Genomic DNA, 25581 nt, shown 5'->3' with positions numbered 1-25581 from the left:
ATGGTGAATACTGATACAAAGTACTTATTTAGGATCTCTCCCACTCCCTGTAGCCCCACACGTAACTTCTCTCCTTTGTCCTTGAGGGGCCCTACTCTTTCCATTGCTACCCTATTTCTTCTAATATATGCATAAAAAGTCTTGGGATTTTCCTTGACCCCGTTAGCGAAAGACAATTTCATGGCCCCTTTTTAGCCTTCCTAATTCTGCCTTTAACTTCCTTCCTAATTTTTCTATACTCCTCAAGAGCTTTGTCACTTTGTGGCTGCCTAGACCTGTGGTAGGCTTCCTTTCCCCTTTTGACTAAGTTTATGATTTCCCTTGTCATTCATGGTTCCTAGATCCTGCCATTCCTATCCTTCAGTTTTGCAGGAACATGAATGTCCTGCACTTTAATCAGCTGGTTTTTAAAAGACTCCCACATGCCAGAGGTAGATTTTCCCTCAAATAACTGCTCCCAATCCACATTCCCCAGTTCCTGTCTAATTTGGATGTAATTGCCCCTTTCCCAATTAAACACCCTTAGTCAAGGGCCACTCTTGTCCTTGTCCATGACTACTCAAAATCTTTATGGAGTTATGGTCGGTCAGCCCTAAATGCTTTCCTACTGAAACATCAGTCACCTGTCCCGACTCATTCCCTAATACCAAGTCTAGTGTGGCCTCCTCTCTGGTTGGATTGTCAACATACTGCCTCAAAAAGCCCTCCTGGACACAACTAACAAATTGCTGTCCATCCGAGCCCCTGGCTGTAAGGGACTCCCAGTCAATAAGAGGAAAGTTGAAGTCACCCAATACAACTACCCATCACAGTATTTTTCACACCTTTCCTACATATGTGTTCCTCTGTCTCCCGCGGGCTGTTGGGAGGTCTATGGAAAAGTCCCAACATTTTGATTTCACCCTTCCTATTCCTGATCTCCACCCATAATGCCTCATTGCAAAATCTCTCCAATATATCCTCCCTCAACACAGCTGCAGTGTGATCCCTAGTCAGCAATGTAACTCCCCCACCATAATAATAAAATGTGAGGCTGGATGAACACAGCAGGCCAAGCAGCATCTCAGGAGCACATTAGCTTTTGTGCTCCTGAGATGCTGCTTGGCCTGCTGTGTTCATCCAGCCTCACATTTTATTATCTTGGAATCTCCAGCATCTGCAGTTCCCATTATCTCTGATACTATTTTAACTCCCCCACCATTTTTGTTTCCATTTCCATCTGTTTAGAAGGTTAAGAGATGTTCGAATTGAGGATCCCAGGTTATTAACAAGGTAAATAAAGATAAAATATTTCCACTGGTTGAAGATTCTAAAACCAGGGGGTATATTCTAAGAATTAGGGCCAGTCCATTCAGGTGAGATGTTAGAAGCACTTCTACATGCAGACAGTGGTGGAGGTTTGGAACTCTCTTCCTCAAACAGCAGCAATGCTAATTCATTTGTTAAATTTAAAAATGAGGTAGATAAATCTTTATTAAGCAAGGATATCAAGGGATATGGCCCAAGGCAGGCATATGGAGTAAGGCAACAGATCAGCCATGATCTTATTCAATGGCAGAAGAAACCCGAGGATCTGAATGGTCCACTCCTGATCCACTGTTCCTGTGAGCTTCTTGGTTGCATTTCAACTCCAGGGAGTCTAAATTGAAGCTATTGGTTTTAGTGTTTAATGCTTTGAAGAGACGGTTTCATTTATTGAAACTCACGGACTCTGATGTAACACAATACAGAATTTAAGGAGTTGATTCAGCTCTTGATGCTTGTGCTGGTTCCTGTATCAAACTGCCTGCTGTTGAATAGTTTGGGTTTCTCATTGCTTTATTCTTGCTTTATTGAAGATTTGTTGAAGATTACCAACCTACGTGTGAATTTCACCAAGTTACACACCCTGGGAGACAACCTGCTCGATTCACGGCATGAGATTGAGGAGAAATACTACTACGCTGTCTATGAATTGGTGGTGCGAGGAAATTGCTTCTGCTATGGCCATGCCAGTGAATGTGCCCCCATTGAAGGAATCCGAGGAGATATCGAAGGAATGGTACAGCAATCCCTTCACAAGTATAGATCTGAGATCCACAATGGATAGATTGAGCCAACATTAGAAGACACAATCCTCGCCTTATTGACACATCTGAACATCAAAGTAGTACCATAAACAATATTTTTCAGTATAAAGAAAACAAATCATTCACTTTCTTCAGCCAGAGAGTAGTGGGCCTGTGGAATTCATTGCCACGGAGCGCAGTGGAGACCAGGCCGTTAAATGTCTTCACGGCAGAGATTGATAAATTCTTGATCTCACAACGAATCAAGGGCTTTGGGGAGAGTGCAGGGAAGTGGAGTTGAAATGCCCATCAGCCATGAGTTAAATGGCAAAGTTGACTTGATGGGCCGAATGGCCTTACTTCCACTCCTATGTCTTATGGTCTAATGGAGTTTACTTACTTTCAAATTAATTATTAATCTTCAGTTTAGAAAAAAAAGTTAATGCTTGGAACAATTATAGAGGGAGGAACTATTTATAAAAGAAGAGAGATGTTATTTATTTGTATTAGTCGTAAAGCGCGAGGAACTGATTGTTCTGTGAATGTCAAACCCAAAGTACTTACTGTCCCATTGCAGTCCTGTGCTGAGTAGCAATGTCTTAGTCTGTCAGTCCACCAGCCTCATGGAGACGGAGAAACACTCTTGATGAAGCTCCAGTATTTTGCGACCAAAGTGGGAATGTTTCTTAGTTATATGAAGCAGAAGCCATCAAATTATTTTTGGGTTAATAGCAGGAATAATGTAATTTAATATGGAACATATTAAATGAGACTTTTCTGTATCAGGTGGGTGTACTGTAAGATTAAGGGAGACAGAAAGAATGGTTGGACCTTTCCACATGCAAATAATGTCTGGTACATCTACGGAGTGACCCTGGTACTGGTCCTGATTGGTTCGTTTCTGACTGTTTCCCATTGTGTGGCAGGTCCATGGCAGATGTGTGTGCAATCACCATACGAATGGGTTAAACTGTGAGAAGTGTGATGACTTCTATAACGAGCTGCCGTGGAGACCAGCAGAAGGACGGAACACCAATGCTTGCAAACGTAAGTGTTAGCAGCAATTTCGGACTTTGGGAGTGATGAGAAAATGCATGGGTCACTACAGTGTGTGTTGTCATATGGAGGTATAGATTAACACAGTCACTGATTCAGTTGAAGACTAGCCATTAACTAATCATATATACTAGAATGGAATTTTAAAGTTGAGACATAATGTTACACTTGCATAGAACTTTAATTACACCCTTTGGAGATTAATGTGCACATCTTCTGGTGTCCACTGTACATAAAGGACATTGAGGCACCGTAAAAGATGTTAAACAAAGTCACAAGGATGGTATTGACATTGAGAGGTTATAGCCAATGTCTGATAAGTCTGAGGTCACCCACCTCAGCCTGGCTGTTACAGTTGGTCTCAGTGCCCTGAGTTTATGCATGGAACCAGAATAAGTGCAGATTCCCACTGGAAAGCTTGGAGACTGAGAAAGGACTGACCAGACTTGGCAGTGACATTGTTTCTTCCTTCAACTGACCAAACTGATCTTGGGAAAGAATGGCCTCTTAACTGATACATTGGAGAGATAATCAATTCAAATGGTAGTCAAGATAACAAAGTGTGGGGCTGGATGAACACAGCAGGCCAAGTAGCATCTTAGGAGTAGGAAAGCTGACGTTTCGGGCCTAGACCCTTCATCAGAAATTTCTGCTGTGTTCATCCAGCTTTACACCTTGTTATCTCAGATTCTCTCAGCATCTGCAGTTCCTATTATCTCAAGTGGTAGCCAGGTAATTTCTGGAGAAGAATATGAAATGAGAAGGTGAGGAAATGGGATTAGTGGATAGGGCCTTTGCATCAGAGGTGGAGGTGGCTCTGTGAACATCATTTTCCTTTGTAATTGAGGCTGACACACCACTTGTTTGTTGACCTGCATGTTAACCCGTTATGATTCGTGTACAGGGGCACCTAGGGTTTTCTGAATGCAAACACATCCAAGTCTTTAACCATTTAAAAAGGATTCTAAATTTGCATTTTTCCTTTCAAATTAGATAACTTCACATTTCCTTGGATTATATTTATCTGCTATATTCTTGCCCACTTTCCTAATCTGTCTCTATTTGGCTTGCTGAAAGAATACAGAGGGTGGTAGTTGATGGGAAATGTTCATCCTGGAGACCAGTTACTGGTGGTGTACTGCAAGGGTCGGTGTTGGGTCCACTGCTGGTTGTCATTTTTATAAATGACCTGGATGAGGGCGTAGAAGGATGGGTTACTAAATTTGCAGACGACACTAAGGTCGGTGGAGTTGTGGATAGTGATGAAGGATGCTGTAGGTTGCAGAGAGACATAGATAAGCTGCAGAGCTGGGCTGAGAGGTGGCAAATGGAGTTTAATGCAGACAAGTGTGAGGTGATGCACTTTGGTAGGAGTAACCAGAAGGCAAAGTACAGGGCTAATGGTAAGATTCTTAGTAGTTTGGATGAGCAGAGAGATCTCGGTGTCCATGTACACAGATCCTTGAAAGTTGCCACCCAGGTTGACAGGGCTGTTAAGAAGGCATACAGTGTTTTAGCTTTTATTAATAGTGGGATCGAGTTCCGGAACCAAGAGGTTATGGTGAAGTTGTTCAAAACTCTGGTGCGGCCGCACTTGGAGTATTGTGTACAGTTCTGGTCACCGCATTATAAGAAGGATGTGGAAGCTTTGGAAAGGGTGCAGAGGAGATTTACTAGGATGTTGCCTGGTATGGAGGGAAGGTCTTACGAGGAAAGGCTGAGGGACTTGAGGCTGTTTTCATTAGAGAGAAGAAGGTTGAGAGGTGACTTAATTGAAACATATAAAATAATCAGAGGGTTAGATAGGGTGGATAGGGAGAGCCTTTTTCCTAGGATGGTGACGGCGAGCACGAGGGGGCATAGCTTTAAATTGAGGGGTGAAAGATATAGGACAGATGTCAGAGGTAGTTTCTTTACTCAGAGAGTAGTAACGGAATGGAACGCTTTGCCTGCAACGGTAGTAGATTCGTCAACTTTAGGTACATTTAAGTCATCATTGGATGAGCATATGGACGTACATGGAATAGTGTAGGTTAGATGGGCTTGAGATTGGTATGACAGGTCGGCACAACATCGAGGGCCGAAGGGCCTGTACTGTGCTGTAATGTTCTATGTTCTATGTCTCTGCACCCTCTCCACAACTTATTTTATAGAACATGGAACATAGAACAATGCAGCGCAGAACAGGCCCTTCGGACCTCGATGTTACACCGACCCGTGAACTAATCTAAGCCCCTCCCTCTACACTATCCCATCATCACCCATTTTCCCAGCTAACTTTATACTATCAGATACATGACTCCGGTACCTGTGTCCTCTTGCAAGTCATGAATGATGGACCCCAAGCAGTGACCCTTGTGATAAACTTTGGGATGTCAACCTGAACATGACCTTATGATTTCTGCTCTTTGGGTTATGTCTGTAATCCATGCTTGTATATTACTCGTCATCATAGGAGTCCTAATTTTGTTAAATAATGTTTTGTGTGGTGCCTTACGGAATTGTTTCTAAAGGTGACCTAAATATCCATAAATCTCTTGCCTACATGGAACCACAACATTTTGGTAGAAATAACATTGAAAGACAATACAAAGTAAAGGGTGCAGCTCTAAAGGGGACATAGGAGGAGAGTGACTTGGAGGTGTTTTTGCATAGATCATTGAAGTTATCAGGAAAGGTGGAATATGCTATATCTTTATTATGCTACATTAAACACAAACAGGATGTGCTGGAGAAACTCAGCAGGTATGGAAGTGTCTGTGGAGAGAAAGCAGAGTTAATGTTTTGAGAACAGTGACCCTTAACTGATAATAGCCAGGAAAAGCTGATACTTGGGGAGGGTGGGACAGCATGACAGGCAGAGATGGAGCTGCCACACATGCTGAGTTTCTCCAGCAATTTCTGTTTTTATTTCAGATTTCCAGAATCCACAGTTCTTTGCATTGATCTTTAATAGTGGCTTAGACTATAAGAACAGGGAGGTTAGGCTGAACTTGTAAAAGACATTAGTTTTTTCCTCAATTGCAGTATTGTGCCCATTTCTGGGCAATGTATTTTCAGAAGGTTGTGAAAGCATCTGAGAGGGAGCAGGGATGATTCATGAGAATTGTTCCAGGGATGTAGCACTTCAGTAATGAAGAGAGATTGGAGAAGTTGGGACTGTTCTCCTTGGAGATGAGAAGGTTGAGAGGAGATTTGCTAGAAGGGTTACAAAAGGGGACTGGACAGAGCTGGTAGGGAGAAACTGTTCCCACGGATCAAGAATAAGAGGGCACTGATTTAAAGTAATTGGCAAAAGAAGCAAAGGCACCATGAAGGAAATTTTTACACAGAACAGGTGGTTAAGGTCTGACTTTTACTGAGGGTGTGGTGGTGGCTAGCTTAATCAAAACATTTAATAGAGAACTAGATTAGTAGCAATAATGCAGCATTGCCAAGAGAAGTTGGGGAAATGGCACTTGGCGAACTGCTAATTGGAAGAACTGGTGCAAACATAATAGATCAAATGGTATCTCTCTGCACCGTAACAATTCTGTCATTTTCTTCCACACAGACATCTGCTGGCTACCCTATTAATGTCTCCACAATCTATATCCCAAATGGTATTGTTTTAAAATTTGATAAAATAAATTATTATCCATCTGGCGATGACAAGGTAATACTTAACTCTGGCAAGCTACTTCAGCGAATCCATCTTGGACGCTGCACATCCCTGATTAACCCTTTCCAGTGCAGTCCCTAACATATTGCCAAGCTGTTAAGAATTCATGTGAGTGAAATAAATTCAAGACTGACACTCGCTCTGACACCGCCACATTTTTACTGACTTCTGTCCGTCCTAATGTTTATTCAGGCTGGGCCATTGGTACAGGACGTGGCAAATGAAGAGTAGGTGCTTTGAGGTGGGGTGGAATTAAAGTCAGGAGCACCGTCATATGATTAAGGAGATAAAATGTCATCTTACTCCTTTTCCGGTGATTAAAGAAAGTCTGTCGTAAATAACAAATAGAATATTTTTAACAAAATGTGTACGCACCTGAAACAAATTTGGGACAACAAAGAATTTGAGAGATCGGATGAGGTGCTGTTTAGATTTGGATTGGAACTCGCTAATCTTTATGTAACTTCTTTCTCTTTGACAGGATGTAATTGTAACAATCATTCTGGGAGGTGTCACTTCGACATGGCAGTGTACTTAGCCACAGGAAACGTGAGTGGAGGCGTGTGCGACGACTGTTCCCACAACACAATGGGCAGGAACTGCGAGATGTGCAAATCCTTTTATTACCAAGACCCATCCAGAGACATCCGGGACCCCAGAGTCTGTGTTCGTAAGTATTGACAGGGCTTCATGTTGGAGAACCTACATGAGTGGGAGAGGCACAAACAGTTCACAGGATTCTGTTAATCGTTCCAGTTTTAGCTTGAGGAGGGGATGTTGCCTGTCATTGATACTGAGTGTCTAGGGGTTAGCGTTAGTGGTGATCCAGCCAATGCCCCCAATTTTAACACGTGGACTTCTCAAGTCAGAGAAATTAGAGGGAGGTGGTACAGTTAAAAGCAGGTGGGAGCCGTAGAAAATGGTCTTTGGCAGGTCAGGCAAAAAGAATAGGGGAGGGAGGCTCATGCCAGAATGAACTCCTACTGGGCAACGAAAATCTTCTCGCCTCATCCTATTGCCCTTTAGATGGAAGTGGTTATGGGTTTGGCAGGTGCTTTCCAAGGATCTTTGGTGAATTTCTGCAGTGCATCTTGTGGATAGTACACACTGCTGCCGTTAGCGTTGGTGGTGGAAGGAGTAGATGTTGTGGATATAGTGCCAATCAAATGGGCAGCTTTGTGCTGGATGAAGTCAAGTTTTTTGAGTGTTGTTAGTGCTACACTCATCCAGGCAAATTGGAAGTATTCCTTCACACTCCTGATTTGTGCCTTGTAGATGGTGGACAGGCTTTGGGGAGTCAGGAGTTGAGTTACTCACTTCAATATTCCACCCTCTGACCTGTTCTTATAGCCACTATTCAGTCAAGGATTTGCCATTGACTGTCTCGGGGCAATGGTTAGATTCTCTCTTGTTGGAGATGGTCACTGTCCTGCATTTGCTTAGCACAAATAGTCCTTGCTAAATTTCAGCCCAAAGCTAGATATGGTCCAATTCTTGCCGCATTTCGTTATGACCTGCTTCAGTACCTGAGGAGTCACGAACGGTGCTGACATTGTGCAATCATCAGTGAGCATCCCCACTTCTAACCTTACGATGGAGGGAAGGTCATTGATGAATCAGCTGAAGATAGTTAGGCCTAGGACGCTCCCTGATGAACCCTTGCAGATTTCAATGCAATGAGAATGTAGGGAGGGAAAAGAACACAGTAAGATCAGGTCTATACTCAAATAAGTAAATATTAATAACCTTTACTAAACGTCTTTATTTATAAGGGATTGTAAGAGAGAAAATCTTCTGGAACCGACAAACTCAGGATCCAAATCTGAGGTCACCTTGACACAGCTTCTTTCATGCACGCTCAGTAACTTATCTTCAAGTAAGGGTGCAATTAACCCTTTAGTCTACACAGAGTAGGACAGAGATTGGAAACCAAGGGGAAATATGGAAGAACATTGAAGGGATATTATACATAGCAGTCCCCATCCAAACTGAGATGGGCCGTGAATGACAGCAAGAGGAATTTTCTTTCCATGTGATGGCCATGCAGTCATACAGCTGGCTGGATAAACCTGTTTGTTGGGGAAAGATTGAAGCTTGTCCAAAGTGAAGTTGGCTGATCGCTTGCTGATGAGCTACCAGCAATGAGTAAATGGAAAGTACATCCTTGGCCTGTCCAATCTTCACAGCTGTGAGTGTAATCTCCCAATAATCAGGGAGAAAAACAATTTTTGTTGAGTGCATCTTTGGCCATTCAGCCGTCCCCAATTACCAGTGGCTGCAGGCGTCCTAAACATCGTGAACAACTGTTGAAGGAATTAATAGGAAATTGGGTGGGACAGAGTAGAAATTCCTTTACCTCTGGGATCGGTCACCATACACATCCCACGCTCATGATATAAAAATCCGTGTTATTTAGAAAGGAGTGGAGTAAATATAAACAAATGGGCATTCATTAGCAAAGCACAATACCCTCTAATGTACTCACATGGACCACAGGAGCTGAGCAAAATTTTTGTTTATTTACTCATGAGTGTCACTGGCTGGGCCCAGCATTTATTGCCCGTCCCTAGTTGCCCCCTTTGAGAAGGTGGGGGTGAGCTGCCTTCTTGAATCGCTGCAGTCACGTGCTGTAGGTAGGCCCACAGTGTCTTTGAGGGGGGGTGCTGAGGGACGGATGGAATTCCAAGATTTTGACCCAGTTACATCGAAGGAATGGTGATACATTTGCGAGTCAAGATGGTGAGTGGCTTGGATGGAACTTGCAGGGGGTGGTGTTCCCATGTATCTGCTGCCCTTGTCCCACTAGATGGAAGTGGTCGTGGGTTTGGAAGATGCTTTCTAAGAAATCTTGGTGAACCTCTGCAGTGCATCATGTAGACACACTGCTGCTACTGAGTGTCGGTGGTGGAGGGAGTGGGATGTTTGTGGATGTGGTGCTAACCAAGCGGCTGCTTTATCCTGCAAGATGTCAAGCTTCTTCAGTGTTTTTTGGAGCTGCACCCATCCAGGCAAGTGGGGAGTATTCCATCACACTCCTGACTTGTGCCTTGTTGATTATGACAGGCTTTGGGGAGTCAGGAGGGGAGTTACTCACCACAGCTTCTGAGCTTTTGTAACCACTGCATTTATGTGGTGAATCCAGTTCAGTTTCCGATCAATTGTTACCCTAAGAATGTTGATAGTGGGGTTCAGCGATGGTAACACCTTTGAATGAGGGAGATGCTTATATTGTCTCATTGGAGATGGTCATAGCCTGGCATTTGTGTGGCATGAATGTTACTTGTCAGTCCAAGCCTAGATATTGTCCAGATCCTGTTGCATTTGGACACGGACTGCTTCAGTATCTGCAAAGTCATGAATGGTGCTGAACATTCTGTAATCATCAGCCAACATCCCCACTTCCAACCTCATGATGGAGGTAATGTCAGTGATGAAGCATCCAGAGATGGTTGGGTCGTGGACACTACCCTGAGGAACTCCTGCAGAGATGTCCTGGAGCTGAGGTGACTGACCTGCAATAACCACAAACACCATCCTATGTGTCAGGTATTGCCCCCAATACTCATTAGTTCCTTGATGCCACGACTGATTGATGTCTAGGGCTGCCACTGTCAGGTATGCCTTTGCCTCCAACCTTTCATTGGAACATAGGGGTAGGAGGAGGCCATTCGACCCCTCAAACCTGTTTCATCATTCAGAGTCGTCACGGCCAATTTGTGGCCCAACTCCATCTTCTTCAGTTTGCCCCCTATTTCTTGTATGCTCAATGTAGCCTCAGCTGAGGCAAAATTCTGACAACTACATTTCTCAGTTTTACACTTCTTTCATAGGATTTTGAAGCGCAGGAAGAGATTTCACTCTCTGCTCCTTCCCTGAAATAGTCTACCATTCAACTTATCCTATTTCCATTTTAAAGGTGAGGAGCACATTCTTGCAGTCAAGCCCCTAAACTGTGATCCTTCCCATAGCTTTCTGCCTTGCTGAGGGGTCAGCACATTTACACACAAGCTGACAAATGATCCAGAGAAATCCCTGCCATGAGGAGCCAGCAGAACATGGTCTACTCAGCTGTGCTTCAGTTTTCCCAGGAATGGTGTCAGCCATTGCAAAGCCCTTTGAGTAGAAGTTGAGTTATGGACAAATGAATTCTGTTTCCTTTCACTGTGGAGGAGCATCCCATATGGTGAAACATCGACCAGAACCTGAAGGTCTAAAAGTTCTCCTTTCGTAAGCCAGAGCCTCTGTGGAAAGGTGACAAGGCGAGGTGTAGCAACGTAACAAGATGAAGATTGCTTAAAAAGAAAGCTGCTCATGTCTGTCTCCTGGTTTTTCGCCAATGATGATAAATCTGTGCCCCTCTGTGAGATAACTCCACAGAGGCCGGTAACCCATTATTAAATCACCCTTTATTTGCACAAGGAGAGCCAGCTCGCAAAGCGAACACAATATCTGACACTCCTGTTCTTATGTGTCAGCCTGGGCTCCTGATTGGACCAGATTAACAGCCCCAATCAGGAACTCAGATTTTATGAGATCCACTTGGCTGCCCTCATTACAATCATTATACTCTGGCTACTAACCCACCTGAGGGTTACTAACCTGCCACTGGAAACTGTTTCGCTATATCACATTAAAGCAGCTTATAGAGTCATAGAATGATAGGGTAATACAGCATAGGCACAGGCCCTGATGGTTTTGAAATTCTATTAAATCTCCCCTTTTTGATTCAAGGAGATAATCCTAGCTTCTCCAATCCCATTCCAGTCTATTTTTTTCAGTGTCCTCTCCAAGGCCTTGTACTTCATTGTATTGGCAAATATTAAAGAAGCTATCGGAGATAATGGGAACTGCAGATGCTGGAGAATCCGAGATAATAAAATGTGAGGCTGGATGAACACAGCAGGCCAAGCAGCATCTCAGGAGCACAAAAGCTGACGTTTCGGGCCTAGACCCTAGGCCCGAAACGTCAGCTTTTGTGCTCCTGAGATGCTGCTTGGCCTGCTGTGTTCATCCAGCCTCACACTTTATTATTAAAGAAGCTATACCTTAATTCCGGGCTAACAATAAGCAGGGCTAAATGCATTTTATTCCTAATTGTAATAAAAATGAGATTGCCGGTGTAAAAATTCAAGGTGTTTCCTGGGAGCTGGAGAAGGGATAGAGGAAGAAAAAGTGATTAAATTTGTTCCCCAACCTCATAGCATTTACCATTAAACTTTAATTCAGGATGTGTTTTTTAGATCCGACTTGATTGTTTTTAAACAAAATCTGTGAACAAAATGCCAGCCTCAGTAAACATAAGCGTGAAGCTACAGGATTATCATAAAGAACAGACTAGTTCTCGGTTATTCCTTGATCTAATTTCCTTCCCTGGTCTGGGTTTATATGTGACTCCCGTGTCTTACCAACCTGTTTGACTTTTAACTCTCGACCCTCTGAAGTGGTTCAGCGTGCTCCTCAGTTTAGATCCAAAACACTACCTATGTTTAAGGTAACTAAGGGCTAGGAAATACCATCAGTCTTGCTATCAACGTCTGTCCAAGAATAAACAGCAAATGTACCCCAAGCAAGCAGTATCTGTCCAAGGAGGTGAGCTGAGTGTTTCACCTGAAACCTGCAGCAGTGCTCACACCGAAAGTGGGATCTAACCATTGACCCTCAAGGTGCTAACCTGTCTTTTTTCTCTCAGGGGTGTTGTGGCTTGCCTTAGGGAATGTATGAGCAGAAAGACCAGTGTTTTTATTCTTCTGTCCCCACTAACTTTACTTTTCCCAAAATCTTTGAAAACCTGCGGAAGTTCAGTTTTGAAACAAGGAGAGAAATGTTACTGGTGCCTTTATCCTGCAGCATGTGACTGTGACCCTGACGGCACCCTCAATGGCGGAATTTGTGACAGTCGGGATGATCCAAACCTGGGAATGATCGCCGGGCAGTGTCGGTGTAAGGACCATGTGGAGGGTCCTCGATGTGACAAGTGTAAAGCTGGCTACTTCGGACTGAGTGCTGAAAACCCACAGGGCTGTCAACGTGAGTCCTTTCAATGTACTTTCCTCTGTTCCTAAGGCAGACCATCAGTTCAAGATACTTTCCAATCAGCCTGTCTGAGATGTTATGACACACCTCTGGAGCAGGTGGGACCTGAACCTGGGCCTCGTGGCCTGGAGGGAGGGACAGTTTCACTGTGGTGAGAGAGTTCTACTGTTCAATCATCACTGATTCTGATACAATCCATTTCCTGACCTGGGTACAGTTTTCAAGCAAAAAATCTGCATTTCTATAGCACTTCTCACATCCCCAGGACACCACAAGGCACTTTGTCACCAATTAGATACATTTTGAGATATAATCGCTGATGTAATATCAAGAACACGGCAGAGACAGTGGAACTGCCGATGCTGGAGAATCTGAGATAACAAGGTGTAGAGCTGGATGGACACAGCAGGCCAAGCAGCCTCAGAGGAGCAGGAAAGCTGATGTTTTGGGCCTAGACCCTCTTTCAGAAAATCCACCACCACACCCAACACCGCCCCCACACCCAACCCCACCCCCTCACCCGACTCCACTCCCTCCCAGTGGGTGAGGGGGTAAGGGTTTGGCTGAGGGGGTTGGGGCTGGGGTTTGGGTGAGATGGTGGGGTTTGGGAGAGGGGGGTGGGGTTTGGGAGAATGGGGTGGGTTTGGGTGAGAGGGCGAGTGAAGCACTGGTTAGCTTAAAAACACAGACTGAGCGTGCGCAGCAATGGCTCAGAAAGGAAAATGCACTTTTCGAATGTGCTTGGAACTGGAGATACCTGCTGAAGCATTTAGTGACTGTGATTGATCCCCCAGTGCCTTGTACAGGATATGGAACCCCAAGAAATTCAACCCCTCCTTACCCTCCTTTAAAGATCAAACCTCTCCAACCTATCTGGTGAGATACAGATGGCACTGATACTGGGATGAATCAGATCAGTCAGATTTCTGAGAGAAAGGTTTGGTGATATAGCTCACTGGTACAGTGACATCTTCTTTGTCTCCTGCAGCCTGTTGGTGCGATCCCTTTGGGACAGTAGCAGATGGACTGCCCTGTGACCCTGTCAGTGGAGATTGCTTCTGTAAGAGGCTCGTGACTGGGCGCAGCTGTAACCAGTGCCTGGTGAGTCAAGCTTTTCCAGCCTCTGCAGCATGTCATCCAGCATCAAGGAGATAATTTCCAGCAAATAGCATCACAGTAGAAATGTGAACTTTTCCATTACTCAGTGACACACCAGACCAAATATCCCCAAAATTTGTCACACAGATGATAAGGATCCCCACTTCAATCTTCGGCTGTGTGTTACAAATGGTCTCAGTGTCCCCTGTCCTAACAAGGTGGAAACACCAACTGGTTCTGAAAAACGGGTATGACTTCTGAGATGAGGCTGTGATGTCTTCACAACCAAACACATGTGAACAATGACAGGCTGGGCAGGATAGTGATAAGGGGAGCACTTGACAAATCCTGCTCTAAGCAGGCATCAGTGCCCTCAAAGATTAAAATGGGGTTATTTCTTGACGTTACATCACAAAGGGCTAAGACCATAAGACCATAAGACATAGGAGTGGAAGTAAGGCCATTCGGCCCATCAAGTCCACTCCGCCATTTAAATCATGGCTGATGGGCATTTCAGCACCACTTCCCCGCACTCTCCCCGTAGCCTTTGATTCCTTTTGAGATCAAGAATTTGTCGATCTCTGCCTTGAAGGCATCCAACGTCCCGGCCTCCACTGCACTCTGCAGCAATGAGTTCCACAAGCCCACCACTGTCTGGCTGAAGAAATGTCGTCTCATTTCAGTTTTAAATTTACCCCCTCTAATTTTAAGGCTGTGCCCACGGGTCCCAGTCTCAAGGGTCAGGAATAGGCCATTCGGCCCATTGAGCCTGCTTCACTGTTTAATAAGATCATGGCTGATCCAGATCCGGATTTAACTCCAGTCTCTGGCTACCCCCATGACCCTCGACCCGCTCAGTGTTCACAAATCTGTCTGACTCACCCTAAAATGTGTTCAGTGATCCATCACACTGACACACAGCTGTCTGAAAGAAACAAACTCTCCTCTGCTCCTTTCAATGTTGGCAATCAGACTGAATAGCATTGCTGGAGATGTCCTCCTAGCATCTGGATCAGCAGCTGGAGGTGAACTGTCCAATTGCCATCACATCGGTTATCACAGTACAGCCCATAACTTGCCCTGGGACTGTCGGCCCGATGTGATCCAGTTAGACACTATCCTGTTTGGCACAGCAATCACCTGCTTTTGGGCTCCCTCTCCATTTCTCAGTCTTTCCTATTCCCAGCTGATAATCTGCATTTAGAACTGAATTATTCCCTACAATACAATGACACAGCAATTGCCGAGAGGTTTAGCGGCTGGCTCCACATGTTACAAAAGAACGTACACCAGCAAAAGGAATAAAAATCCAAGATGTGTATATGTTTGGGTCACATTGATGAGGTATTTTGTAGTATATGTGGTGTGTCAGTGTGTGTAATGTGGTCTGTTGTGTATATGAGGGATGAGGAGGTATGTGATGATATGCATTTGTGAGGTCTGCATTGGGTTTAGGGGCAGCACAGTAAAACCAGAAAATGATGGAGAAACTCAGCAGGATTGACAGCATCTATAGAGACAGAAACAGGTTAATTCTTTTGAGTCTGATATTTGGAACACTTTCAAAGACAAGTCATATCAGGCTTGAAACATTAACTCTGTTTCTTTCTCCACAGATGCTGCCAGAATTTGTGAGTCTGTCCAGCATGTCTGTGTTTACATACCTCTGTGATAGCATGTCAGTGTGAACATGTCTGTGTGTGCATCTATCTCTGTGTGTGAGTGTGAACATGTCTGTGTGTGCATCTATCTCTGTGTGTCAGTGTGAACATGTCTGTGTGTGCATCTATCTCTGTGTGTCAGTGTGAACATGTCTGTGTGTGCATCTATCTCTGTGTGTGAGTGTGAACATGTCTGTGTGTGCATCTATCTCTGTGTGTCAGTGTGAACATGTCTGTGTGTGCATCTATCTCTGTGTGTCAGTGTGAACATGTCTGTGTGTGCATCTATCTCTGTGTTTGAGTGTGAACACGTCTGTGTGTGCATCTATCTCTGTGTGTCAGTGTGAACATGTCTGAGTGAGCATCTGTCTCTGTATGAAAGTGTGAATGTGTGTATTTGGATCTATCTCTGAGTGTGAGTGAGTGAACATGTCTGTGTGTGTGAACATGTCAGTGTGTGTAGCTATCACTGAGTGTGAACATGTCTGTCTGTGTATCTATGTATGTGTGAGTGAACATTGTCTGTGTGTGTATCTACCTCTGTGTGAGTGTGAACATGTCTGAGTTGGTATATCTATTTCTGTGTGAGTGTCAACATGTCTGTGTGCATGTCTATCTCTATGTGCAGGTGAACATGTCTGTATGTCTATGTCCCTGTGGACTGTGAACATGCCTATGTGTGTATCTGTCCCTGTGGGAGTGCGAACATATGTGTGTTTGTATCTACTTCTGTATGAGTATGAGTGAACATATCTGTATGTATCTATCTCCAGAACATAGAACAGTACAGCACAGTACAGGCCCTTCGGCCCACTATGTTGTGCCAAACTTTTACCCTAATCCTAAATTGTATCTAATCTACACCCCTACCTTATATTATCATCCATATGCCTATCTAATAGCCGCTTAAATGCCCCTAATGAGGGCCACTACCCTCTCCGGCAATGCATTCCACGTCCCTACCACTCTCTGAGTAAAGAACCTATCTCTAACATCTCCCCGTTATCTACCTCCTTTCACTTTAAAACTATGCCCCCTCATGAAAGCAACTTCCACCCTAGGAAAAAAGTCTCTGGCTGTTTATTTATACCTCAGATAATTTTGTACACCTTTATCAAGTCACCTCTCATCCTTCGTCGTTCTAAGCAGAAAATCCCTAGCTCTCTCAACCTTTCCTCATAAGACCTTCCCTCCATTGCAGGCAACATCCTGGTAAATCTCCTCTGCATCTTCTCCAACGCTTCCACATCTTTCCTATAATGAGACGACCAGAACTGGACACAATACTCCAGATGTGGTCGAACCAAGCTTTTGTATAGCTGGAGCATAACTTCACGGCTCTTGAACTCAATCCCTCTATTAATGAAAGCTAACACACCATACGCCTTCTCAACAACTCTATCCACCTGGGTGGCAGGTTTCAGGGAACTGTGAACATGAACCGCAAGATCCCTCTGCTCCACCACACTGCCAAGGATCTTTCTGTTAGCCCTGTATTCTGCTTTCAAGTTTGTCCTTCCAAAATGCATCACCTCACACTTTTCAGGGTTAAACTCCATCTGCCACTTCTCAGCCCAGCTCTGCATCCTATCAATGTAACCAAGAACAGCCCTCCGCACCGTCCACAACGTGACCTACCTTTGTATCATCCACGAACTTGCTCATCCGCACTTCCACTCCTTCATCCAAATCATTTACAAAGATCACAAATAGAAGAGGACACAGAACAGATCCTTGTGGTACACCACTCATAACTGAGCACCGTGTTGAATATTTTCCATCCACTACCACCCTTTGTCTTCTCATGTTGGTCTATCTATAATACTGTGTCAGGAATCCTTCCTGAACACACTGGACAAAATCTGCTCCACCTAAACTATTACAACTAAAATGTTCCCAATCAATATTTGGAAAGTTGAAGTCACCCATGACGACAATCCTGTGACTTCTGCACCTTTCCAGTATCTGCCTCCCAATCCGCTCCTCTACTTCTCTGCAACTATTAGGGAGTCTGTAAAAAAACCCCAACAAAGTGACTGCTCCTTTCTTGTTTGGGGCCTCAATTCAAACTGACTCTGTAAACATATTCTCAAACTGCCTTTCAGTAACTGCGATACTAGCCCTGACTAGCTGTGCCACTCTGCCACCTCTTTTTCCACTCCCTCTATTCCTTTTAAAACATCTAAATCCCGGACCTTCCAACAACCATTCCTGTCTCTGAGTTACCCAAGTTTCTGTAATGGCCATGACATCGTAGTTCCAAGTACTGACCCATGCTCTAAGTTCATCCACCTTATTTCTGTTACTTCCTGCATTGAAGTATACACACCTCAAACCATCTCGGTGTCCGCAATTACGCTCCATCGACCGCATTTCTTTATAAACCACCTCACTCCCTGTTGTGTCCATTGGAAGGCCGAATACCTCATCCTCTGAATTATCAATCCAGTTCCCTAACCCCCTGCCAAACTAGTTGAAACCGTTCCGTACAGCTCGAGCAAACCTCCCTCCCAGGATATCTGTGCCTATCACTCTGTGTGAGTGAACATGACTGTGTGTGAGTGAGTGTGTGTGTGTGTGTGTGTGTGTGTGTGTGTGTCTGTGTCTGTGTGAGTGAACATGACGGTGTGTGTGTCTGTCTCTGTGTGAGTGAACATGACTGTGTGTGTGTGTGTGTGTGTGTGTGTGTGTGTGTGTGTGTGTGTGTGTGTGTGTGTGTGTGAGTGAGTGAACATGACGGTGTGTGTGTCTGTCTCTGTGTGAGTGAACATGTCTGCGTGTGTGTGTGTGTGTGTGTGTGTGTGTGAGTGAACATGACGGTGTGTGTGTCTGTCTATCTCTGTGTGAATGAACATGTCTGTGTGTGTGTTTATCTCTGTGTGAGTGAACATGTCTGTGTGTGTGTCTGTCTATCTCTGTGTAAAATGAAGTTTTTGTACTTCTATCAGTTGGATGATGTCAGGATGATGTTCTGATCTTCTACAGAGTGAACACTGGGCGCTGAGCCATGACCTCAATGGCTGTCGAGCCTGTGACTGTGATGTGGGAGGTGCATATGACAACCTGTAAGTGGACAATTCATTCAAATTTAAGATTTCAGAACAAAGTGTGGTTTACCTCTGGACTTAGGCTGTGACTGGAATTGAGGAGAGAATTAACTTCCACAAGGAGGTGAGGGAAGGAATTTGGACAGTTGAAATTATTTCTGAAACATAAACAGAAAATGCTGGAAAGTCTCAGCAGGTCTGGCAGTACCTGTGGAAAGAAATCAAAGTAAATGTTTCCAGTGCCATCATCCAGTGACCCTTCTTCAGAACTGTGACATTCCTTTCCTGTTTTCTGCTGCATCATTCGGTTCAGTGTATTTTTCATTTGTAGAAATAACTGCGTGATTATGTTGCTGGGAATGGAACAAGTTCCTTAGTGCAGCAGACCAAATCGAACTCTCTGAGAGCAGGTACAGAATGGGCTACATACACAAAAACACACGAAGTATGAGCAACAGGAAGCCTTTTGATTCTACCAGCCTAATGCAGCGTTTAGTGCTAACCTGTTACCTCAACTCCAGTTTCCTGTCTTATCCTTAATTTCCTGATTCACTTTCATCCTATTCATTCCTGAATATATTTGTCATCTTAGTCTGCACGGCCCTCTGCGTTTAAAGATTCCAAATATTCACAACCCCCTCGGTGATTACGTTTCTCATTATCTTAATCCACAATGGTTAATTCCTCATCCTCAGGCTAGGATCCAGACTCTCCAGCACATGGGACAACAGCCTCTCTTGACATCCACCGTGTGAAAACCTCCAAGAATTTTATACATATCAGTGAGATTACCTCTCATTGTTCCAAATTCCAATCTCCTCAATGTTTCCTCAGAGTGCAACCCTCATAATTTAAAGAATCAATCTGGTAAACTTTTAGTACATATTTTTCCAGGCAGCACTTTCTTCTTCAGTAAAGAGATCGAAACACTGCACAGTCCAGCTGTGGCCTCACCAAAGCAAACATACCACTTGCCTTTCCATTTCGTTGCCATAACTGCGTGCTAACATGGAACAAAAACAAAGTTGCTGGAAAAGCTCAGCAGGTCTGGCAGCATCTGTGAAGAAGAAAACAGAGCTAATGTTTCAGGTCTGGTGACTCTTCCTCAGAACTGAGCTGCATGTTAACATTCTGAATTTCCTATGTAAGGACAGCCAGATCCTTCTGTACACCAACATTTCTCAGTCTCTCCCCTTCATTCAAAAAAATATATTTTTCCATTTTGTATACCTGCTATAATGGCTTCACATTTGTCAATTACTAAAGGGGTGAACAAAGAAAATTCCAGCACAGGAACAGGCCCTTCGGCCCTCCAAGCCTGCGCCGATCGAGATCCTCTGTCTAACCGGTCATCTATTTTCTAAGGGTCTGTGTCCCTTTGCTCCCTGACCATCCATGTACCTGTCCAAATATATCTTAAAAGACACTAACGTGTCTGTGTCTACCACCTCCGCTGGCAACGCGTTCCAGGCACCCACCACCCTCTGCGTAAAAAACTTTCCATGCCTATCTCCCTTAAACTTTCCTCCTCTCACTTTGAACTCATGTCCCCTAGTAATTGAGTCCCCCACTCTGGGAAAAAGCTTCTTGCTATCCACCCTGTCTATACCCCTCATGATTTTGTAGACCTCAATCAGGTCCCCCGTCAACCTCCGTCTTTCTAATGAAAATAATCCTAATCTACTCAACCTCTCTTCATAGCTAGCACCCTCCATACCAGGCAACATCCTGGTGAACCTCCTCTACACCCTCTCCAAAGCATCCACATCCTTTCAGTAATGTGGCGACCAGAACTGTACACAGTACTCCAAATGTGGCTGAACCCAAGTCCTATACAACTGCAACATGACCTGCCAACTCTTGTACTCAATACCCCGCCCAATGAAGGAAAGCATGCCATATGCCTTCTTGACCACCCTATTGACCTGCATTGTCACCTTCAGGGAACAATGGACCTGAACACCCAGATCTCTCTGTTCATCAATTTTTCCTAGGACTTTTCCATTTACTGTATAGTTCGCCCTTGAATTTGATCTTCCAAAATGCATCACCTTGCATTTGCCTGGATTGAACACCATCTGCCATTTATCTGCCCAACTCTCCAGTCTATCTATATTCTGCTGTAATCTCTGACAGTCCCCTTCACTATCAGCTACTCCACCAATCTTAGTATCATTTGCAAACTTGCTGATCAGACCACCTACACCTTCCTCCAGATCATTTACATATATCACAAACAACAGTGGTCCCAGCACAGATCCCTGTGGAACACCACTGGCCAGAGGTCTCCAATTTGAGAAACACCCTTCCACTACTACTCTCTGTCTCCTGTTGCACAGCCAGTTTTTTATCCATCTAGCTAGCACACCCTGGACCCCATGTGACTTCACTTGCTCCATCAGCCTGCCATGGGGAACCTTATCAAACACCTTACTGAAGTCCATGTATATGACATCTACACCCTTTCCCTCATCAATCAACTTTGTCACGTCCTCAAAGAATTCTATCAAGTTAGTAAGTCATGACCTTCCCAGCACAAAACGATGTTGCCTATCACTGATAAGCCCATTTTCTTCCAAATGGGAATATATCCTATCCCTCAGTATCTTCTCCAGCAGCTTCCCTGCCACTGATTTCAGGCTCACCGGTCGATAATTACCTGGATTATCTCTCATACCTTTCTTAAACAAGGGGACAACATTAGCAAGTCTCCAGTCCTCAGGGACCTCACCCGTGTCTAAGGACACTGCAAAGATATCTGTTAAGGCACTGGCTATTTCCTCTCTCACTTCCCTCAATAACCTGGGATAGATCCCATCCAGACCAGGGGACTTGTCCATCTTAATGCCTTTTAAGATACCCAACACTTGCTCCCTACTTAATGCCGACATCACCTAAAGTAATCAAACATCTATCCCTAACTCAATATCTGTCACGTCCCTCTCCTTGGTGAATACCGATGCAAAGTATTCGTTAAGAATGTCACCCATTTTCTCTGAATCAGCGCACAACTTTCCTTCTTTGTCGTTAAGTGGGCCAATCCTTTCTCTAGGTACCCTCTTGCTCTTTATATATGAATAAAAGGCTTTGGGATTTTCCTTAACCATGTTTGCTAACAATATCCCATGTTGAATTAGAAGGATTGTACTTGAAGGACCATAGATTTTTCATTGGCCTTTAGACAAAGTACATACATTCGATTTTTATTTCAACAAGCATTTCTTGAAAACCCCCTAGTTCTAGGTGCTCACTGACTCCTTGAACTGACTCTAGAGAAAACACCTGACTGTGTTTTTATGTCTGAGGTTTGGGTTTAAACAATGTATTGGAAACTTGGAAGTTGTTTGGATTTTCACTTGAAGGAAATCCTGCTACAGAGCAAACTCCTCCACTCATGTCTCTTGTCTCTAAAGCACCTTCATGGTAACTCCAGCATGAAACCCAATTGTCTCCTTGAAGAGGGACTGGAAACTTCTGAAAACTGAGTAAAACCGAAAGAACTGCAGATGCTGTCAATCCAGAACAAAAACAGAAGTTGCTGGAAAAGCTCAGCAACTCTGGCAGCATCTGTGAAGAAACATTAACAGTGATTTTTTTCTTCACAGATACCGCCAGGCCTGCTGAGCTTTTCCAGCAACTTCTGTTTTTGTTCTGGAAACTGAGTTTCTTGAGGAAGATGCATCTGCCAAGATCCCAAACAGAACTAAAATTGAATCAGAGATAATGGGAACTGCAGATGCTGGAGAATCCAAGATAACAAAGTGTGGAGCTGGATGAACACAGCAGGCTAAGCAGCATCTCAGGAGCACAAAAGCTGACATTTCGGGCCTAGACCCTTCACACTTCGTTATCTCAGATTCTCCAGCATCTGCAGTTCCCATTAAGTCTGATACAATTTTAACCTCACTGTGAAGCCTCTTCCAGGATGCCTACCCTGAAGAAGTTACCCTCCTCCCTCTGGACAAACCTCAGGGGATCTCTCTCCCACTGCTCCATCCCCACCCCTTTAACTTGTCTGTCTCCTCTCCACCTATCTGCTCCTCTATCCATCTTCGATCCGCCTGCCCCTCTCTCCCTATTTATTCCAGAACTCTCTCCCCATCCCCCTTTTCTGATGAAGGGTCTAGGCCTGAAACAACAGCTTTTGTGCTCCTGAGATGCTGCTGGGCCTGCTGTGTTCATCCAGCTCCACACTTTGTTATCCCAAACAGAACTGTCAATATTTGGCGACATTTCTCTACACAAGACACAATGTCGGCAGCCATCTGAACATCTCAAACTTTATCCTTTTTGTCTTAAAAAACCAAGGCTAATTGGCCAATAGTACTTTTTTTCCCAAATGCATCCCTGCAGAGAAAGAACAGTTTTTTCCCGTACTCAGTATGCATGAGTCTGTTTTTCTGTGTTCGTGCTTCAGGTTATTTCGAAGGATAAACATTTCTATTTTCAGATTACAAACAAAGTGTGTCAGTTTTGCATCTTCATTGCATAAGCTTTGTTATAGATCAATAATGTTTTTGTGTTTATTTAGGAAATGTAGTGTATGGATCTTTTAAATTTTAAGCCTAATGTAGAAAAAACATACAATTGGCTATACCATGAATGGGTGAAAGTTCTCAGTTTGTGCTGTGGAGTAGTGGGACTGGAGAAAAACAGCGCACCTGTTCCATCTTGTTCATCACAGAAGTGGGGACACGTGGGATACTAAGCACACTTTATTGAAAAGTGGGTAATAACAATTGGAAAAAGATGCATTGTGCATTGTGAAATCAAAAAGACTTGGGAAATTACCAAGCATTTTCAAGAGATGGAAGATTTATCCCCAAGTGGCTTGGATAAAATAACCAAAGCTAGGCTAATGGAATTGTCTGAAAAGTGATGCTGGAATTTGAGGCATGAGCTAGGAAAGCAGAGATGATTGATGTAGAACGTACGAATCAGGAGCAGGAATAGGCAATTCAGCCAGTTAAGCTTGTTCCGTCAATTCATAAGATCGTGGCCAATCTGATTGTAGCCTCAGTCGAAAGGAATGCTGAAACACTTATCATTTCTTTTGAAAAGGTAGCTAAACAGATTAAGTAGCCAAAAAGAAACAAGAACTGGACTTTGCATGTGCAGCACAGGCTGACAGACAGCTCACGAGGTTTATGCCTTGTATCTTGAGCAGGCTTCAAGAGATTATGAGATGGCAAAACGGTAATTCTCAGTGCACTCGAGTTCATCCTGAAGCAGCCTGGGCAGATCTAGAAAGTGCTTGAGAGGGTAAATCAAAATAATGTTGACCACTGGATGTGGACATTAAACGTGGAGACTATGTGTGAGACCCTTAAGAAATAATTCTCTTGGAAGAATTTAAAAATTTACTCGCACCATTAGAAGGAACTTGCACATAGAAAACCAGAACGCTGCAACTAGAGGACAGGCAGTTGAGATGACTGACAATTATACTACTCTGCGGATTCAGACACATTTTCTACCACTTCCGCAAGCCTGTGAACCACAGAAACTTAGGAAGTTAGAAGGGTGGCAAGTCAATGTTGCTGGCTGGGCCGGTTCTATTGCCTGTTCCTAGTTGCCCCTTGAGAAGGTGGTGGTGAGCTGCCTTCTGGAACTGTATGTAGACCCACAATGCCCTTAGGGAGAGAATTCCAGGATTTTGAATCAGCGACAGTGAAGGAACTGGTGATATATTTCCAAGTCAGGATAGTGGTTTACTTGGAGGGGAACTTGCAGGGGGTGGTGTTCCCATGTATCTGCTGCCCCTTGTCCTTCTGGATGGTCGTGTTTGTAGATTTGGATGGTGCTGTCTAAGGAGCCTTGGCAAATTTCTGCAGTGCATAGTGGAGGCAATGGCCTAGTGATATTATTGCTGGACTGTTAATCCAGAGACGCAGGTAAAGTTCTGTGGATCCGGGTTTGAATCCTTCCACGGCAAATGGTGGAATTTGAATTCAATAAATATCTGGAATTAAGAGTCTAATGTCAGACAACTCTTTTGTCAGTTGTCAAAAAAAACCCATCAAGTTCACGAATGTCGTTTAGGAAAATAAACTGCGGTCCTTACCTGGTCTGGTCAACATGTGACTCCAAAAGCTCAGCAATGTGGCTGACTCCTAACTGCCCTCTAGGAAATTAAGGATGGGTAATACATGCTGCCCAAGCCAATCGCACCCTCACTCTGTCAATGAATAATAATAAAAAAAGTTGGGGACAGTACACACTGCTGCTGCTGAGCATTGGGGGTGGAGGGAGTGGGATGTTTGTGGATGTGGTGCCAGTCAAGCGTCTGCTTTGTCTTGGATGGTGTCGAGCTTCTTGAGTGTTGTTGGGGCTGCCCCCATCCAGGCAAGTGGAGAGTATTCCATCACACTCCTGACTTGTGCCTTGTAGATGGTGGACATGTTTTGGTGAGTCAGGAGGGGAGTTACTGCCTGCAGTATTACCAGCTTCTGTCCTGCTCTTGTAGCCGCTGTGTTCATGTGGTGAGTCCAGTTGAGTTTCTGGTCAATGATAACCCCCAGGGTGTTGATAGTGAGAGGTTTTGTGATGGTAACACCATTGAATGTCAAGGGGCAGTGGTTAGATTGTCTCTTATGGGTGATGGTCATAGTCTGGCATTTGTGTGGCACGAATGTCACATGCCACTTGTCAGCCCAAGCCTGGATATTGTCCAGATCTTGTTGCGTTTGAACATGGTCTGCTTCAGTATCTAAGAAGTCACAAATGGTGCTGAATATTTTGCAATCTGAAACAACTAAAGATGATTGGACTGAGGACAGTACCCTGAGGAATTCTTCCAAGGATGTCCTGGAGCTGAAATGACTGTCCTCCAATAACCACAGCCATTTTCTATTTTGTTAAATATGACTCCATTTGTAGGAGAACAGTTGGCTGAATGCAGCCTTGATATCAAGGGCTGTCACTCTCACCTCACCCTCTGGAGTTCAGCTTTTTTGTCCGTGTTTGAACCAAGGCTG

The 25581-nt window shown here is 44.2% G+C and overlaps 1 protein-coding gene across 3 annotated transcripts in view; it reads left to right on the top strand.

Annotated features, from left to right (window-relative positions):
• Positions 1–25581, top strand: part of lamb2 (laminin, beta 2 (laminin S)) — a 167537-nt gene that overhangs the window by 52367 nt on the left and 89589 nt on the right. For all 3 annotated transcript variants that reach the window (XM_059649682.1, XM_059649684.1, XM_059649683.1), the window contains 6 exons: positions 1839–2041; positions 2975–3095; positions 7247–7435; positions 12613–12792; positions 13787–13899; positions 18543–18622. In XM_059649682.1, the coding sequence (XP_059505665.1) occupies positions 1839–2041; positions 2975–3095; positions 7247–7435; positions 12613–12792; positions 13787–13899; positions 18543–18622 (886 nt within the window). The remainder of the gene's footprint in view (positions 1–1838; positions 2042–2974; positions 3096–7246; positions 7436–12612; positions 12793–13786; positions 13900–18542; positions 18623–25581) is intronic.

The sequence above is a fragment of the Stegostoma tigrinum genome, chromosome 11, assembly GCF_030684315.1.
Source record: "Stegostoma tigrinum isolate sSteTig4 chromosome 11, sSteTig4.hap1, whole genome shotgun sequence".
In the NCBI taxonomy this organism is placed as follows: Eukaryota; Metazoa; Chordata; class Chondrichthyes; order Orectolobiformes; family Stegostomatidae; genus Stegostoma; species Stegostoma tigrinum.
This window is presented reverse-complemented; position numbering and strand designations above follow the sequence as displayed.